Source organism: Epinephelus lanceolatus, chromosome 18, assembly GCF_041903045.1.
Source record: "Epinephelus lanceolatus isolate andai-2023 chromosome 18, ASM4190304v1, whole genome shotgun sequence".
Classification (NCBI taxonomy): domain Eukaryota; kingdom Metazoa; phylum Chordata; class Actinopteri; order Perciformes; family Serranidae; genus Epinephelus; species Epinephelus lanceolatus.
The window spans coordinates 35,499,644-35,519,483 of NC_135751.1; the positions used below are offsets into that span (position 1 = coordinate 35,499,644).

The 19,840-nt window shown below is 41.1% G+C and overlaps 1 protein-coding gene across 3 annotated transcripts in view; it reads left to right on the forward strand.

Annotated features, from left to right (window-relative positions):
* LOC117268081 (ankyrin repeat and fibronectin type-III domain-containing protein 1) overlaps window positions 1-16,945 on the forward strand; it is a 36,342-nt gene extending 19,397 nt beyond the window's left edge. For all 3 annotated transcript variants that reach the window (XM_033644245.2, XM_033644246.2, XM_033644247.2), the window contains exons 9-19: window positions 331-430; window positions 3,843-3,972; window positions 4,326-4,445; window positions 4,686-4,792; window positions 5,243-5,357; window positions 7,087-7,253; window positions 7,916-8,093; window positions 8,238-8,400; window positions 10,309-10,475; window positions 10,832-11,036; window positions 11,695-16,945. In XM_033644245.2, the coding sequence (XP_033500136.2) occupies window positions 331-430; window positions 3,843-3,972; window positions 4,326-4,445; window positions 4,686-4,792; window positions 5,243-5,357; window positions 7,087-7,253; window positions 7,916-8,093; window positions 8,238-8,400; window positions 10,309-10,475; window positions 10,832-11,036; window positions 11,695-12,440 (2,198 nt within the window). In that variant the 3' untranslated portion in view covers window positions 12,441-16,945. The remainder of the gene's footprint in view (window positions 1-330; window positions 431-3,842; window positions 3,973-4,325; window positions 4,446-4,685; window positions 4,793-5,242; window positions 5,358-7,086; window positions 7,254-7,915; window positions 8,094-8,237; window positions 8,401-10,308; window positions 10,476-10,831; window positions 11,037-11,694) is intronic.
* The last annotated feature ends 2,895 nt before the right edge of the window (window positions 16,946-19,840 follow it).

A 19,840-nucleotide genomic window follows, 5' to 3' on the forward strand; every position in this document is an offset into this window, starting at 1 on the left:
GTAGGTGTTTAATAGTTTTGACCTTATGTTCTGTTGTACTTGTATTAATTAAGAGATACTGAAGTGCCAGAAAACATAATGAATATTGAGGACATCAAAACAAACTGTTACGATGTTTCATAAGGACCTGATATGCTCATTTTATAGATTTCTATTTCAATATGACACCATTTCATATCAGCAGCATGCACTGTGTCATCTCTTTTGATTACAGGGGAAATTGTTTCACCACTTTCACCCGTTTAAATATATCATGCATACGTGGTGAATGTACTTTGGCAGATAAAGTGATTCTCATCCTGTCTGATCCTCCTCTCCCCGGCTCCACAGAGAGCTCTAAGCCCCAGAGTCCCAGCAAGCGTCTGTCTGTGTCCCGAGGCATCAAACAACTGTTCCAGTCCGCTACCAAGTTTGTTCGTCTCCTACAGAGGTAGCGCTCCATCTGTCTTACCTGCCCCAGTGTGTCTTGAGGGTATGGGGAGTAACAGATTAAATGGGATGCAATTACAACAGTGTAGACCTCAAAGTCCAAACCCTTACCTGTTATGGTTATTAAAAAGAACAGCAGTTACACTGAAGCTTCTGTAGCATCAAGATTAGTGATGAGTTCTTTTGAACGGGATGATGTTTGAAATCACTGAACTGTGGGAAGTGGCACATTACTACTGGATCTTACTCACCACAGTAGCTACAGTAGATGAATAAAGGAGCTTCTAAGTTGGAAATGGTGTAAATGCATGAATAAGAACCCCAGCATTGCTTTAAAAAAGTGGTTGAACACAGCATAGCTTACTCAAAACATTGTGGTTTGAAGGCACATGCTTCTGAGCTAAATCACAGGTTCAGAATACAACAGATACCATAAAGTTAGACATGATCATAATTGTCTTTGGTTAGTTACTCACTGTTTGATGGTGCAGGATGGTTCAGGTGGTTTAAGAGTTGTTTGACTTCCATGATTCGTAGAGAGTGGCTTGATTAGCTGTCCGACTATCGCATCAAAACAACCCAAACGAACATTCCCCAAAATAAACAGGCCTTAACATAAAGTTCATATCAGTGGGGAAACAATTCATCAAACATACAATACTAAGATCAAACCAAACACACAGCAGTTGAAGTCTGTATCCACGTGCCATCTTCCTCAGTCCACTAATTTCAGCACACCTGCCTTCAATAAGAGGCTCCTGATATCCAAGGTCAGGTGACGCTGAGCACTTTGGTTAGCACCAAAAACTTCCACTAGGTGCTGCCAAACTATTTACATTAAAGTGACCCAAAACAAAAATAGGAAATCAATGGGGCTTGATAGAAACGGCACCAACGCATAAACATCATTTGCATAAGTTGCCATAAAGTTAAAGTCCCCCACCACACAAAAAAGTGTTTTTCACAGAGAAAGTTGTGACAACAAACATGGTAGAGTTTGTAGTATGTTGATGTAAACCTGACCCTGGAGCTTCCTTTCACTATCAACCAAAAACACCATCGTAGCAGTTATTATTGTATGTTTGGTGCACAACAGACTAATCATCTGAGTCTGGCCCTGCGTTCCAATACCCATACTACCATACTATTTAGTATGCCAGAAAAAGAATTAGTGTAGTGTAGTATGTCAGATGCAGTATGCCAAAAGTACCAGGATGTTCTACTACATCTGGTCATATTTCGCAGTATGCATGTCAGCATGCTTCTTTGGCCATTCTGACCCACAATCCTTTGTGCAGCGGAAGTTACGTCACACTGACTGAGCTGCGTGTACAACCAACGCCCACACTTCCTTTCATACATGGTTTATTTAATTTGAGATTCTAAGACACTACATATTAGGACTGCAATGATCTGATTATATACTGTCACATATCATACAGTTTTGCAAGAACACAGTTACAACATTCAACTTTATTGTGATTATAGTATAATCAATGTTAGGGTTCAACTATGACGACAATATAGAAGATTCTACCAGTATAGGCAGTGGTGTAAGTGTGGTATAAATAATGAATGAATATGACTAAATATGAATACACTATGGGCCAGGTATGAGCAGTATAGACTAGTAAATATATAAATACTAAAAGTCAAATACATATTAAGTAATGTAGTAAGAATGTGCAAGTATGTTACACTACAAATAAAAGTAATGTGAATGTAAGGCTGCTTCATGTGCAGACAGAATATAGTGCCAGCAGCTGCATAGCTGTGAATATATTTAACAACAAATATCTGCCAGCAACAGAGAGCTGTGTGTGAAGGGGGTTAATATGCCTACTGGTGACTAGTTCAGTAGACAGGTCACTAATAATAGGCTTGGAACTGTTTACGTGAACACGTCAGTTTATTAGAAACAACAACATACATTACGACATAATAGCAACAGAGCTCTCCGGCACCTCCGACAGTATGCACGACTCTGGCGAGCTCGACGAGAGGAGATTTGCTGCACCTCTGAAGTACAACAACACAAAATATTCAAATGTGGCGCTACGGACGGCGGCGGAAGTGAGCAAGAGGGTCGGAGTTCAGGGAGCGATGTGTGTGTCCCAATAGCATGCATACTGCATGCATACTGCATACTAAACTACATACTTTTTAAGGGCAGCTGCAGTACATACTAAAAGTATATAGTAGAAGTATGCGATTTGGAAAGCAGGGTGGGTCTGACTCAAGCAGCAACTTCTACGACTGAAAAATGAGGCCAACATGAAGTGCTAAAAACTGCAATTTCTTGAATGGCCACTTCAGGCTGGATCTAGTCGATTCCCATAGGTACCCATGTTAAAATGCCCAACTTCACAGCAGAAATAAACATGTTTACAGCCTGCTACAATTAACAGTTTTGGTCTCCATAGCTAATTTCCCCATTCATGACAAATCTAAGGGGGTGAATTTTTACATAACTCACCGTTAGGGCTGCCACGATTAGTCGACTAATCGATGACTAGTCAACTATTAAAATAATCGGTGACTATTTTAGTAGTCAACTAATCGGTTTGAGTCATTTTTCATATAAAAGTACTATAAAAGTACCCCAAAATACTCTTACTGCAGCTTCTTACGTTCAGATATTGGCAGCTTTACACACTCTCCCATGACAGTGAACTAAAACCCTTTGGCGTGAGTATGAAACAAGACATTAGATGACATAATTTTGGGGTTTGGGTGAGACAGACTGACATTTTTCAACATTTTAACACATTTTTTGATGAAATGATTAGTCGACTAATCGAAGAAATAATCAACAGATTAGTCGACACTGAAAATAATTGTTAGTGGCAGCCCTACTCACCGTTAATATCTATTAATTTGAGTGACGGGCTGTCCACCAATAGTGTCCTTGGCTTCTCAGTCAGATCCACCCTCTCTCCAAAAAATGGTCACTTCTGGCTCCAATAAACCAAGATGGTTGACGGCCAAAATGCCAAACTCCAGCCTTCAAAGCGGGAATCCACAAACCAGTGGGTGATGTCACAGTATCTACATCTGTTACCTTTACAGTCTGTGGTCTGACTGAGGTAATGGTAACATTAGCCATATTGATGCCCGCCACTCTTTCACCAGTCAACTTAGTGCAAGCAGTGATGGTGGGCAGGAGGTAGGCCATACCCAGAATTTCACAATTAGGCATAAAAAGTAGATGTGGTTCTGGACAAAAACAAAAATATGAATTGTAGCAATGTATCTTGACAAACTTCAAAACATGTCTGGAGGGGGACTTTAAGTGTTATTTACAATTATGACAGCATCATCTGAATATTAATATCTTTATAAAAATATGTTTCCAACTGGATGGTCTGTCAAAATTAATTTCATTTGGTCTTGTCTTGGCTTTATCTCATTAGGGGCGTGTACTTGGCAACTGTGTTCTACCACAAGGAAAATATCCTGGTGACAGCTGAAGATCAAATCCCACTGGTGGAGATCCAGTGCTGCTCCACCTCCATCACCCACGACTTTCTTTGGTTTGCCAAGGTAAACTGTCAGTAGGACACGTGCTAATTCAACACACACTCACATAAACACTGTTGCTGACTTTTAAATCCATTTGGAACACAGTTAATACACGTGTAGTCAGTGCATTGTTTTCACTGTGCTGTGTATAACTCTGGAGACATAGAGATAAAGAGATAGAGACATAGTTAATTGTTGAGTCTCATTTCCAGATCGTCAAATACTGGCACTATGGGTTGATGGTCCAAAGCATTAATATTTCAACAATTAACTGTCTTCCTCCAGAGTTACATACAGCACCTTTAATTATTCAGAATAATGGAATTTTCTGTGTGAATTGCACTTAAAAATTTAATGCAATTTTTTTCTTATAGTTGTCCTGTGCATGGCAACAAGTGCCCTGGCTCCAGCAGGCCCTGTCCTCGGCTCATTCATCTCCGTCGTCTCTCCTCCAGAACAGGCACAACATTTTAAGAGCCGTCTCCCAGCTGCAGGTAGGAAGTTAAGCAGCACACTCAGCATGATGGGAGGCATCAAAATGGGTTAATTGCTAGTTTAATTACCTCTTAATATCTCCTCTTCCTCCCAGTCTTTTTACTGGTGCATTGCTTCCCTATCTCTGGCTACAAAGCTGTACCCCCAGAACTTGTGTTTCACAGCATTAATCCCTAATATCCTCATATTTATTCATCCGCATGTCTCTGTTTTACATCTCAACCTCTCTCTGCCTTCAGTCTTCCCTGGGAACAGTGGACCTGGGCCAGGTGTACTATGAACCTCTGAAAGACAGGCAGGGCAATGTCTTGCTGGTGACTTTGAAGGAGTTCCCAAACCCTCCCAGGTGTGAAAGAGGCTTTTGGTACATTCTGTTAATCCCTGTTGGACAAATCTTCTTTCCAGAGAGCACACAGTATCACAGGAGGCTTTAACCTCTGTCTCCTGTTTGAAGGACAGTCTCCAACTCACCACACAGCTGTCCACAGTCATGTCCCAATCATTTTCAATGAAGCAAACATTTTTAAAATCTACCACAGTGAATTTCCAATCACCCAAATAATATATGCTTAATCATTTGCCCGAGGGAGATAATACCCTAATCAAGCAGAAGGCAGGGTTTGCTTAGCAGATATGCAGAGTGATGTTTTTAGGATATCCATCCATCTGTCTGTTGGTTGTTGGTGTTATAGGCTTTGTTGTATTAAAATGAATTAATCAAACTGAGTTTTTAATTTGTTGTTCCATGTGGTTGCATTTCATTTTATTTACCCTTTCTTGTCTGCGCCGCTCCAAGCCCCCCTGACCCTCCGCTTCACTGGATGCCCCTGGCCCGCCTTGAAAAGAACCGCAGCAGAACGCCTTTGCTGCCCGAGCCCACTGCCATGGACATGCTCTATGAGCAGCTCAAGGTGAACCTGGGTTTGTGTTTGTGTAAAAGAGAGAGACACGGAGTAGAAGTCAAACATCATGGGGCAGCAGCTACGTGCAACAGAATGTATTGAGCACTGAGTGCATAGAGTGCATAAAGTGATTGAGTTTATTGACTTTCCAGACTTGATTATTGAACCGTGTTTTTCTCTCTTGTGCAGCTCAAATAACCTCAAAAGTGCAATGGAATTAGTTCAGCAAGTCCAAAACAAATTAAAGGAATACCTTAACCCCCAAATGACTGTTTGAATATCAATGACTCACCCTGAGTAACCTTTAAAACTTTGTTCTTCTTGCACAGTAGGGCTGTCCCCAACTAAGAATTTTCCTAGTCGACCAATAGTCATCATTTAGGGCCATTAGTTGACTAGTCGCCCGCATGTTCACGATATTAATTAAATATTTAAATGACATATTTTGGGCGGGGCAACAGTGGTTTGAGTTGGTGTGAGAAAGAATAGTATCAGTAACATTGTTAACACTGTGCTACATTACAGAGAAATACAAAACCGTACTAATGAACCTTCATTAATATAGGCCTATATTTTATCTACAAGTGCACGTCACACACTGAGCGAGCCGCCTGTTAATGACGCTGTGGGCTAATGGGCATGTAGCTACTTCCATGTTTCAGATGATACGTCATGTTTGTAGTCGACCAATGAAGATGAGTTTACATATCACCTTGGGTTCGTCCTTCACCTTCTCAAAATGATCCCACACTTTGGATTTCCTGCCCGACATGTTATTAACTAGCCTGTGGAATAACCGCAGGTACCAGCCCTGGAAATTAACCTGACTCCTGTCTGACTGCTGAGCGTGGACACTTCCTGTGTCTGTCCTTTCAAATTAAATTCCCACATTGTCCAGTCATATAGGGTTTGATTTATTTTGACAAGGCTCCTAATAGAGTTTTGTTTGTTTTCTGCGACTAAACAACCAATGAATCTTGCCGACTAATGACCATTCTGGTCGACTAACGTTTGGTCGACTATCAGGGGGCAGCTGGACTCCACAATGAAAGAAGAATCCAAAAATGGAGAAAATTATTGATGAAATGAAGTCATAGCGGTCCGTGTTTAACAACAGCAAAACTACATCAAAACATCCTCTTACAAACTCTCACACAACTCGTGCAGTATAATTCAAGTCTCACACAGACAAGTAGCATTTTTCTCTGGTTTTAAATTGTAAGGTTTTAGCAAAAATTACACACTGGAAAAAAATAATTTCTGTGACAGGCTGTAAACATTTCTGCTTTAAAGTCAGGCATTTTAACATGGGGGTCTTTGGGGATTGACTCACTTTTGGAGCCACACTCAAGTGGCCGTTAGAGGAACTGCAGTTTTTGGCACCTCCGTGCTTCAGTTTTTCAGCCCTGGTAGTCGCCACTTGGAAAAAACTGTGTGAAAATTTGCAAACGGATGTTTTGTTATAGTTCTGCTGTTCTTAAAACGTGGTCCCCTGTGACTTTCATTCATCAAGAATTTTGTCCTCTTTTGGATTCATTGTTCACCATGAAGGCATGCGAGAAAAGCAAAGTTTTCTTCATGAATTCAATGCAACACTAAATAACTAATTGATATATAAATATTAATTTTGGGGGGTTAAGTATTCCTTAAAAGCAAAATTAGACACTCCAAATCATTGGTATCCAAACACTACATCTCTTAATCCCTAATGCCGTACCTGTTTCTCTCTTTTCTCCAGGAGAAACTATCTCTCCACAGGCACAGCATTCAGTGGGCCCAGCCTGGTCTGTACGTGGGCATCCTGAAACTGTGCAGCTCAGTGGAACAGATCAGAGTCCTGGTGCCCCAGAGGCTGCCCAATCTGCTCTGCCACACACGGGTCCGACACAACGCCCACGTGACCAGGTAACACAGTCTGAACTTGTGACATACTGTGCCAGGCTCATCATAACAACAAATAACACTTTAGTTTTGTTGAGCATTTTCCAAAGCATACTATACTGCAGTTGAAGCTTTCAGGTGTTGAAAAATCCGAATGCTTTGCAAACAATATTTCAAATGTGGTTGTTCTTGGCATAAGAACGAATGTGGTTTGGCAGCCAACTCTTGTTTCTTGGATGTTGGACTTCCACATTAGTCTTCACCCCCTGCTTGCAATTGCATTACCTTACAACAATATGATATCATGCTAAATCAATCTGAAAATGTGAGAAATGCTTTAGAAAAATTATCTGCCTGAACATAAAGTACAAGCTGGGCAGGGGTTCCTGGCACAGCTTCACCTACATCTAAGGTGCACAAAGAAGAAAATGAAGTCTAAAGAGGTCAAAAACTCTAGCAACACTAGTGCAAGACCAGCACATTTTGTCTTGTGACCTTCATCAGGGTAGTGCAAGACCACTGCAATGCAATAAAGTTGTTCTAAATATTACAAGCGTTGCTTTAGTTTCGACCTCTTTGAACATAAAGTACATGTAATTAGATCCTAATGGGGCACAGCATGCATCTGCCCTCACATAAGCCTTTTACAGCACTGTTTTGTTAACTGCATCACCTTTGTTTGACAGAGAGGAGTGGGCATGGCTTCAAAGTCATGTTTACACTGCAGCCAATGACAGCGTTCCGAACCTGTTAAGCAGCGAGGACGAGAGCGTGATGGAGAGCAGCGGGCTGGTAGAGTTCGTCAGGTCTCTGAGAGCAGCGGTCACACATCTCCTGACGAAGCTCAACATCCCCCTCTACAGGGTAAAGATGGTTTCAAACAGCCACCTTGATATTCTCCCTTCTGAACAATACCATTATGTTTAGAAATGATAAGATTATTCTGTATTTATTCTACACGTTAACAGATTTTAATAACATTTGGATGTGTTTTTGTGTGTGTGACAGGCGTATCAGTATGGTGTGTACACCCGGGAGCTGCTGCAGTTTGGAGACAAGGTGTCCATGGTGCTGCTGCTGCCTCCCAGTGAGGACTTCAGCTCCAGCTACTGGCCTCTGGTGGGGACCAAGGAGCCTGGGCTCACCATGCCCCTGCAGATCTTTGAGCTGGGTAGGTGGAGAACTATAGTCCACAGATAAGGGATCTGTCTCACATCAGTGTTTTTCAAGCAGGCTGATAGAAAGGGCCCACAGTAAGAGTGAAAAAGAAAAAGATTCATCAAACTGAGACCACCTTTTGCCCTCGAAGATACACTAAAATGCCTGGTTTGCTTTTGGTAATAACAGCATGATGTCCCGCAGCTCTTTTAAATGAAGAAAAATAGCTGCATCACATAAGAACAAAATGACAGAAGTCATTTCATTTCATCTTACTAAGATCAATAAATGTGTCTCATCTTCAAAGGGACTCAAGTACAGAATTTCAAATAACCCCCCAAAAATAACCCATGAAATCCATTTCAGCAATTGCAGTTAGGTTGAAAAGTATAAAGCACACTGAGGTACAGTTTGGGTCTTTTTAAGATGAGTCACTTTCATTGTTTTTCCTTCTCTAATTAGTCCTTTGATCCTCCTGTCCATGCACTCTTTAGAGTTTGTTTTGACTCTAATTTAAATCCATCTTTCCTTTTGACCCTTCTTGAAAATTCCCACGCTAAAGGTTTGGTAAACTGCACTAATGAGTTCTGAGGCCTTTTCTCTTGGCTTTAAAGCTACGGGTGGTAATTTTAAGAGAAAATAACAATGTCATATTTGCTGAAATTGTTACTACATCGTGACAGTTGTGCATAAGACAGATAAAGTGTGGAAAAAAGATCATGTCTCTGTCCTCTTAGTGCTTCTAAAGGCATTTTCAAGAATCCACTGCGCCTGAATGAAAACAACTAATCAGCCTCAAATGCATCTGTCAATCACACTGCACATGACTTGCGGTCAAACGGTCAAACTAGGCAGTGCTGATGACATATGCATTAAAATTCTGTCTCTGCATTTTTATTTCTCACCTCAAATGTTTTCAGAAACGTATTTTAGTGTCCTGTTTAGCTGCAAAATGAGAAAGTTTGCTCCGTTTGCTGTGTTTTGTTTTGGCTCAACTGTTTTCAACATGGCAGCTGGGTCACAAACTCTCTATACACTAAAATACGTTTCGAAAACATTTAGTCATTCATTCCGTAACAGCTTATCCTGCCTATCTCAGCCTATCCCAGCTGCAATTGAGCGAGAGGTGGGCTACACCCTGGACAGCTCGCAGACAACCATTCACGCTCACATTTACACCTACGGCCGATTTAGAGTCACCTGTTAACCTAAACTGCGTGTCTTTGGACTGTGGGAGGAAGCTGGAGCACCCGGAGAAAACCGACGCTGACACAGGGAATATGCAAACTTGCAAAAGGCTCTCCCACCCCGGGTTCAAACCAAGAACCCTCTTGCTGTGAGGCAGTAATGCTAACCATGGCAACACCATGCCGCCTTTTTTGTTTTTGAAACATTTGAGGTGAGAAACAGGCAACGCAGTAACCGAATGTTGATTCATATTTAATTAGCGCCACCAAGTTTGACCGTACACCAGCAGTGATTGACATGATTGACAGCTGCCTTAGAGACTCCTCGGCTCTGACTGGTTGTTTTTGTTAAAGCGTGATGGATTCTTGAAAATGCCATCAGGCACAGATTTTTTTTTTTCCACAGATTATCCATCTCATGCACCACTGTGTGAATATAGTGACAGTTTCAATGTCATTTTTTACATAAAAGTTACCAACCCTAGCTTTAAAGCTGAGAGAGGAAGCCTCAGAACTCATTACTGCACTTCATCAAACCTTTAGCGTGGAAATATCCAAGAACTGTCAAAAGGAAAAATGGTATTAAATTAGAGTCAAAACAAACCCAGAGGCGTGGATGAAAAGGAGGATTAATATTTTAGCAAACATGACCAAGAATTATTTTATTAAAGTTACTGATTTTGGCTGAGATGTAGTGATTTCCTTTTTCCTCTTTGACTCTGCCTCATCACCAGTTCACTTCTGGACGTATGAACGGGACTTCCTGTCCCAGTACTGCCAGGCCTGGGTGAGGCTGGAGCTGGACACTCATCTGGCCCAGCAGGCTCTGCGGGAGGCTCTGGACACCAAGGAGGTGCAGGAGGCCCGAGAGCGCCTGAACCACATCACAGAGCTTTCCCGGGTAAGATCATGAAAGCGGAAACATAAGACGGCTCAATACTTTAAAGAACTACTTGTAAATCATGCAATACAGGACTGTTTTTGTCTGCTTTTCTTTTTATACATCTTTTCTTCTGTGATTAATTTGGGTTTAATGAGAGAAATGAAGGACCCATCAGTGTACTTGATTAAGAATAGCAGCCCAGATATTTTGTATTTTGACCATTTCACTGACAGACCAGTCCCTAGGCAGATGTTTGTTGACTTTATGACATTATCTGTGACTCTAAAAAGGCATGATTAAATGACTTCTGCCAGACTGAAATTAATTCGGCTGCTTCAGTTTCTCTCTTGCTCATTATTTTCCTGTCTCTTCAGCGTCTGGATGTGGTGTGGAGGGATGCCCGCTGGATCATGGACTGTCTGCAGTGCGTTCGGTCCAAGCAGTGGGTTGGGGCTGTGCCTCTAGGCCTGGTGATGGGAGGAGACCCGCCGCCACGTCCCGATGGCGAGGAGGAGGAGAGTAGTTTGACCGCCAGACTGACGTGGCCCCATCGGATACAGGCACAGAGAGCCATTGCAGGTACAATGACGATGTGGGTGCAGATACGCATGTATTGGACTATATTCCAGTACCATTTTCAGGACTGAGACAGTGAAGCCTGTCATTGTAGTTAAATTATGCATACAGTGTGTGTGCTCAGTTACCATGTTTCAACATATTCAACTATCACTGAACTCTCATCTCAGGATATTTGAAGGAAAATGGGTTCTATAGGTATCCACAAGTCTTCCCGAAACTTGAGAGGGCTTGGTCCCAGGAAATGTTTTGTTCCTTACCTTAAGTACTCCTTCATTAAAGCTGTATACATGTCTTTTTACGGAAAAGGACGACAAGCCTATTTGAAGAACTATGAACATTTAAACAGGGCTGTTGTGGGCCTCACAATGTTAGTATTGTATTAGTCTAAGCATATCACATAATTAGTAACATTAACTGTAAAATAAAAACCAAAGAATATCAGTATGCGATTCATTAAGTCTCACATTGGCATAGGTTACTACTCACCTCTGTACTTTAACACAATAATCGAATTCCTGAAAGTAAATTACGGCTTTTGGTTTTGGTGTCCCACCTCTACATTTTCAGCGGCCCCATCTGGCTTCCCTTATGAAAATTTTCTGGGGGTGTCGCTGAATTTGAGGATTAAGATTTTAATTTCTTCCTGTTTCCCTTTCAGAGTGTTTAGTCACCGCAAATCCACCAGATGTCATCTCTGCCGAGATCACTGCTCCGTCAGGAATCATGGCTGTCCCTGAGGAGGCCACACTGTTATTGGAGGGTGTCGCGAAGGGAGGATACCCTGTAGACATTACCGCCCAATCAACTCTTGACTTGACAAGCCTTGGCCAGTCAGAATTAGGATGTGCAAGCGCTTTAATCGAAGCTGGATTGGAGCCCGGTGCTGTCGCACAGCTTGAAGGAGGGTACACAGGTTTGGACACACAGGAGTCCTACAGCAGTGAACAGGACTTTCCTTCCAGCATCACTGAGGTAATCCGGCCGATGGAGATGGCAGAGTTGGTGGACATCTTGCCCACGCTGAGTCTTATCAAGGAGGAGACCCCCAGTGGCCCGTCCACACCATCAGTAATGGATATGCTGGAGAGCTTCGGACTGGGGATTGGTGAAAGCAACACCTTCTTTGATTTAGAGCATTCAAACTTGATCAACGGAGCAGAGTCTCTGTCACAGCCCAACCTGCACTATAGCAGCAGCAGCAGCAGTGTGAGGGAGACACAGTGTGAAATTACAGACACGTCAGCCTCTCATGCAGCGTTGAATGCCACAGCTGGTGACGTGCCCGTTAACAGCTGGGATTTTCCTCCAGAGATTACAGAGACTCCGCAGGTTCCTGTCAAGGGAGCGTGTCTTCCACTGAGAAACCAGGTGGAGTGGGACAAACCAGCTAACAGTTCATCCTGATATCGACTCAAACGCCAGCCTACTTTTGAACTTGTATCACTTTAAAACCAAATTATGGGGTTTCAGCACAGACAGAAAATCCTAGTTAGACTTTTTGGGTTTGGAAATGGCTATTTTTTCAGTGTCAAACTGCCCAACATTAATATATTAATGTTAATATTAATATTAAAGTAGTACTTCACCCCCCCCAATTACCATTTGTATATCAACTACTCACCCTGTGTTAACTTGAATTCATGACGAAACCTTTATTTTTCCTCACGCCCCCAGTGAACGAAGAATCCAAAAACGGAGAAAATTCTTGGTGATTTGGAGGAAAAGTCCATGTTTAACAGCAAAACTTTATCAAAAATTCTGTTTGAAAACTGTCATTTATCCATTCAATAAATGTACTTCCTAGTCAGATGCATTTTGCTTAAACCTTAATGTTTAAAACTAAACAGAAAGTAAAACATATCTATGCCCCTTCAAGGCCAGAGTCTATTGACAAAGGAACACTTGAGTCAAATAAATCTTTATTTCCATTTGCAGAATTATATTTGGCGGTATGACTCTGTTCTGAGGCTTCTCTGCCTGTCCTTTGGCCTACACAGAAAGCCTTTTTCACACACATATTTGGAAAGCTTAAGGTGGAAATTGCACACCTCTCCACCCTTCTGCATGCCTACATGGAAAGCCTAAGGCAGAGAGAGCACACCTGTCTGCCCTTCCACGTGCAAATGAGGAAAGCCTGAGGCAGAGATAGCACACCTCCCTGCCCTTCCATGCGCCTACATGGAAAGCCTAAGGCAGAGAGAGCAGCAGCAAAGACCCCCCAGGAACAGAACAGAGCAGCATCAATGACAAACAGAAATGACACTGATACGTCAGACACAGCATGAAAAGGAGGAGCTGGGGTGGAGGCGGGTTGCAAAGTGACTTGCAGAGGAAGCAGCAACAGTAGGCAGGCCAGAGCAGTTTAAATAGGGCGCCCTGAATGAGATGAGGAACCATGTGATCTATCAGCTGACTCCCTTCCATTAATCAGCTGCTCCATCAGTTGACTGGACTGTTTGAGATCAGCTGATTGAACTGGGATGTGAGCTGGGCTTCACATCATGTCCTGCCTGAACTAACACTATGCTCAGTTTTGGGTTTTAAAGGGTTAGTTCACCACAAACTGACTAACTGATAGGGTCAGTAGTAGACCAGCTGCTCCTGTGTTCAGAGAGGTAAAATTGCGTTTTTTGTGAGGTTGAGAGCGCAGATAAGTTTCACTCTCAGTTCAGTTTTAAATGCATGTCATTAGGAAATACTGATCATATGACTGGATATACGAGACTAGAGATTATACTGTGCAAGTTGTGTGAGAGTTTGTAAACAGACATCTTGATATTGTTTTTCTGTTATTAAACGTGGACCCTTTTTACCTCTATACATTAATAATTTTCTGGAAGAAATATTGGGATTCTTTGTTTGCCAAAGGGATGGGGGGAAAAAAGTTTTCACTACCATTTTAACGTTAACACAGGGTAATTGATATACAAAAGATCATTTGGTGGGTGAACTGCTGTGAGGGAAAATTCAAGTGACATCTACAACTTCATCTAACACATGATTTATGTCATTTGCACATTTCTGGGCCTGCAGTTTATTTTTTAATGTTCAGTCCATTAGAGCTTGTTGTGTGAAAAACCCTAAGCTACTGTAGCAGTTTTTTATCACTTATGCCTTCATCACTCACTACAGCACAAAGCAGCATTGCTGCTTGATGGAGCTAGTAATCAAACTCATGAAATGCATACAACTCAATAAAATGGAAGTGTTTGCTTCGCAGTCCATAAAAAGCTGTTATACTGTATGTGTAATTGAATTGTTTCTTTATGGTTTACCTGTGTGCACCTTCATTAACAATATCGATATCCAAGTTTTGCTTTGGCTAAAACTTTGATATCTAATAAAAGGAATGAAAATTCAGACGAGGAAAGTCTAAAGAAAAAATGTGGGTGCTCCAAGAAAACCAAACCTAAGATGTCAATTTTAGGTTGTGAGAAGGATGTAGAGGATGATTTCTTTTTCAGTTTCTTCAGTCCTTCACTACAAAGACGTATTCAAAAATCCCATCTTTAAAGTTTCCGTTATTTGCTTGCATTTGTCTACTATGTAGCATGTACATAACACAAAACAACAAATGTTTTCTAGGTCTCAATATGTTAAGGAACATGCAAGCCAGTCATGTCAGTTCTTTGTTTGCTTTGAAGGAGATTTGGCCTCATTGCATCTGTATTTGCTTTCCTTATCTCATTCTGCTTAGCATCCAGTCAACTAGAGGTATAACTACAGCCAAGGAAACTTGAAATGTTAAAATGTTTTGGGAGTATCCAGAGAGGGAGAGAATTGTGCCGACTACACCCCAAAATCATTTACATATTTTTCCTCTTACCTGTAGTGCTATTTATCAGTCTAGATTGTGTTGGTGTGAGTTGCAGTGTTGGAGATATCAGTCATAGAGATGTCTGCCTTCTCCCCAGTATAATAGAACTAGATGGCACTCAGCTTGTGGTGCTCAAAGTGCCAAAATAATACATTTGAAAAACTCAACAGCAATGTTTCTTTCCAGAAATCATGACCCAGGGGAACTGCATCACAGAGCAAAAGGAAGCATGCATATACTGCCATTTCAGTTAGCACCACTGAGCTTGCTAACATTAAAGCTTAGCCAGGGAGGACGCCATTAATGTTCACATCTTGTGGTGTCATGAGAGTCTCATTCATGAGTAGATGCACACTTCCTTCTGCACGTTGATACAGTTGGTGGGTGTAGTTTGGTTAAAAAAAAAAAAAAAGATTTCTGGAGACAGACACTGCTGTTGAGTTTTTTGATGTCATTTTTTGGGGGGCTTTGAGCACCACAAGCTGAGTACCATCTGGTTCTATATATCCACAAGGGCTGTCGAGCGCTTAAAAAAAATTAATGAAATTAATTACATGCTCCGTGATAAATTCATCTAAATTAATTGCATACGTCAACCTTTGTTGTGAAAGTATTTAAAGAATTTCAATTCAAATTAATTTTGGCAGATGTGTCGTAGTAAAGCTGCTGGATTTTGCACACAATTGTTCCCCTGTCCTCTACCACTCACAGTGGTCTGCAGTCCATTTTGCAAGGGAGTTAGTTAGTCCGTCACAGGTAGACTTACTCAGTTGCATCTGAACCCATGTGACTTAGCTTATTAACATTATCTTATTCAAAGTATAATCAAGTGACATCCAAATAAACAACTCGTTACTAAAGTAACGTGAAAATCTAAATTCAGGTCAATTGATTTGCTTCAAATTATTCATTATATATGTATTAAATAAACATTACGATGATTCACTGTAACCCTGGCCAAGTTACTGCAAGTCTCGACAAAATCAAGTGTTGCAAATGAACGTACCAAAATTAAATTAATAAGTTTTGTGAAGGAGCTGGCACCAAGCGGGAGCAGCCAACACCACAGGGCTAACCAAAGTAGCGTAGCTTGTTAGCCTAGCTTGTTAGCCTTAGCTAACTTAGCAGCGTCGAGCGAGGTGGGCGTGTTTAAGCAACCAGGCTTAATTTGGCCTGCCTCTTTGCCCATTTTTGATTGGCCGGGAGTTGGGCGGAGTCAGGCACTGCCAAGATGGCAACGGCCAGAGCCAGCTACTTTGAGCTTCAAACCCGCTCCTCAGAAACCAATGGGTGACATCACGGTGACTACATCTATATTTTTATACATTCTATGATGCTTTGCATTCAGGATTTAAGTTCTCCGATGGTACAACAATTCCTTACTGCAGAAATTGCAGTGAAAAGGTCCATCATGTGACAAAGCCACTGTGGCCTTCAATAACGCACCAGGTCAAAGGGCACCACAGAGCACGAATAATCAGCGTTATTTTTTTTAAACCTGTTATTTTTTCTGTCATTAATTAATCAAAATAAAAGTGTTATTTTGACAGCCCATATATATACACTGGAGAGAAGGCAGACATCTCTACAGTACATATCTCCAACACTCAGTAGCTCACACCGAAACAATCTAGACTGATAAATTGTGCTACAGATAAGAGGAACAATGTGTATTTTTAATTTTTATGGGTGAACTGTCCCTTTAAAAAGGACCATTACCACATTAATATTGCAGACTGAAATTTTAGGCATGTCTAAAAAGCGGCAGAGTGAGGTGGGTTTTCCAGCTGAACCTCTGCTGTTGTTTCTTTCCAACAGAGTGGAGAAATAAAGCGCTGTATTGGAGGCATACTGAAAATACAAGAACAGAATACAGTTGAATGAAACAGCTTTTCCTTGCAGCTTTTTTAATTATGAGCTATTATCTTTGGTAGGAATATTATAAATACTTAAATGATTCATACATTTAAACATAATGCACATGTTGATAATCACATTTTCATAAGGTTATGTATTAAACTGTTAAGAGGTTGAAACTGCCCAACATGTTGTTGTTAAAATCCTATTAAACACTGTCTGCTTTCACAAACTACTTTAGCATTCCATGTTTCATTTATGAGGTGATCTGTTTTTCCTCATTTTCTACCATTTCTTGTGTAAAAAGAGGAACAAAGTAAATGTCTGCAGCTCAACATTGTAAGGCCCTGCAGGCACACGGTTCACTTCCACAGGTGCTTTCACTTATTCTGCCTAATTAGACCTCTTCTCAGGACTGTGTGGGCTGCACACAATGAGACTGACGTCCTCTCACTCCCCAGTTGCACTCATTAATGCCAGACAACTTGAATGTCTTATATTCTTATTGCTGCTTGGAAACCATTTTTGGAGAATATGAGGTATTAAAAAATCTAGTTGAATAATCTGTGGAGGGTTTTCTTCCCTGCTGTGTGAGCAATTAGTAGCCTAAACTGAGTAGATGTACTTTGTAATGACATTTGTGTGATAAGGGGGCAGCTACAAAGTGATATATTAAATATTAAATTTCTAATTAACTTAGTGCCAACTCTTCCCAGCATCAAATAGTCACCGATTAGGAAATCAAAGCAGAGCGTCATCAGTTTTTTCTTCCTGAACTTAACAGCCACAGTTTCAGTTTCCCCATAAGTACTGGCAGGGCTGGGAACTTACTACATGTAACAGAGTTATGAAGTTTAGGGGCATCTTCTGGCAGAATATATTCAGAACTGTTTTAATTCATTTATAATTACCTGAAAATAAGAAACATTGTTTTTATTACCTGAGAATGAGCAGTTTTTATCCATATACGGAGCAGGTCCGTATATGGCTGCGGTTCTCCTACACACCAAGCACATAGGAGTCGTTTCAGTTCTGGAACCTCATCACTAGATGGCACTAAATCCTACACACTGGATCTTTAAATTACAAGCTAAATGTAACTGTAATCGTTCAGAGAGGTCTACTATCATGGACATCTGTTAGAATGCATTAGCCACTGAAACTTTCCTTTTGCACACAAACGTTTATTTCCAAACTCAAATTGCAGTTTAACATAAAGGGGGAGCAAACACACTTGGGTTTGAGTCTGAAAGACACAAACACAAAATTAGAACATTAGTCAAATTAAACAAATGTCCATCTTGATAAGGATAAATGATGCATGGTTAAAAGTAATCACACACAGGATAAACTAAAGAGAAGGAAGCTGCTCACCAGCACTGCCACACCATGTGGTGACGAAAGAATGAGTGCAATGGTGCACTCAGGTGAAGTCAGTCAGGTTAATGAGTGAACAAAGGGTGAAAGGAACCAATCAGGAGGAGAGGGGAGGAAAGGAAGTCTTTACAACAGGTATTGAGAAAAAAATCAGAAGTACAGTTATTAATCAATATGTTGGTGAATACAAAGGGATAAATCCAAATGTATTTTTTTCAGTGTAAAGCTTATATGCAGAATATAACAATCATTATGTCCTTATGCTGTGTAGGAATTCCTTCTTTTGGTATATTTCCGAACCACGCTGATCCATTGGCCAAAGGGGGGCGCTAAGGCAACCGATTGAAATTGCAAACTTTGAATGGGTATATTTCATGCCCCGTATGTCGTAGAGACATGAAACTTTGCACAGATATGCCTCTCCTCATGAGGAACAAATTTGCCTCAAGAACCCATAACTTGAATTTTTTGAAAAACACTTCAAATCGATCTCTTCCTAGGAAGTTTGAGCGATCTGCATGAAACTGGGTGAACATAATCTAGGGACCAATATCTAAAGTTCCCTCTTGGCAAAAGTTGGAAAACTTACTAAAACTGAGCTTCTATAAGGCAATGAATATTGTGGAGGGCGTGGCTCATCACATAAAGGTGTATAACATCTCAAGGGTTTCACCCATCACCACGCAACTTTGTAGGCATATGACCACACATAATCTGAGGGGACCCCTCCATTATTGACCCCATCAAACAAAATGGGGGCGCTAGAGAGCTCATTTCTTATCTAGGCCTAACTGCCATATGGATTTTTACTAAACTTGGTAGATATGTAGAACAGGACGCCTCAAAGTGACTGGAGAAATTTAACTCTAATTGGCAACTGGGCGGTGCTATAACAACAGAAAAATGCTTACAAATGGCTAAAATGCGACTGATCGCTGTGGCTCCCCCTGTGGACCAATGTTTTTGTTTTTTTAAATTTTGGTATGACTAAGTCATGGTATGGTATGCTGTACATAATCACGGAAACTGTGTGTCATTCTGTCAGTCAGTCATTCTGTCTGTCCCACGTTTTTCTACTCACTGACGTGGTCAATCTATGTGAAACTGCACATAGGCATTGAGGATTGGCATAGGTAGAAGGTGACAAAGCTACCAATGGGTATGGACTAGTATATATATATTAGTCAGGTTTTTGACTGGGATTTCTGAATGGACCGATGGGAATCAGAGTATCAAGCTTCAAAGTACACTGCAATTCCTTCCAGGTGTGTGGTGCAAAGAATCTAAAAGCAATCTTTCCTAAATCAGCATTAGTTCTAGGAACCTGCAGTACTAACCAGTCAGCTCTCCAGCCAGTAAGTGACATCAAATATGAGGGCAATTTTTGAGGAGGTCCCTCATAAATAAATAAAAACAAATGCTGGTCCCTTCTAATAGAAAGAGAAGGCCAACCCACTTGTTGATAAAGCAAACAGTGATGAGTGCCATAGCTGTGTCCAGTTATAAATCTAAGGGCTGAATTGTAGACAACAGCATATAGGGGCATAACAGTGGAGGCTGCTGCATGGCAATAAATTACATCACCATAGTCTAACACTGGCAGAAATTTTGCTTCCACAGTCTTCTTTCTACATGATAAAATAAAACAGGACAGTTTCTGTATAAAGCGTAATTTATAGTTTCCTTGTTAGTGCATCAACATGTGATTTGTAGGTGAATTCATCATCAATCCAGACGGTTAAGTATGTTTAGT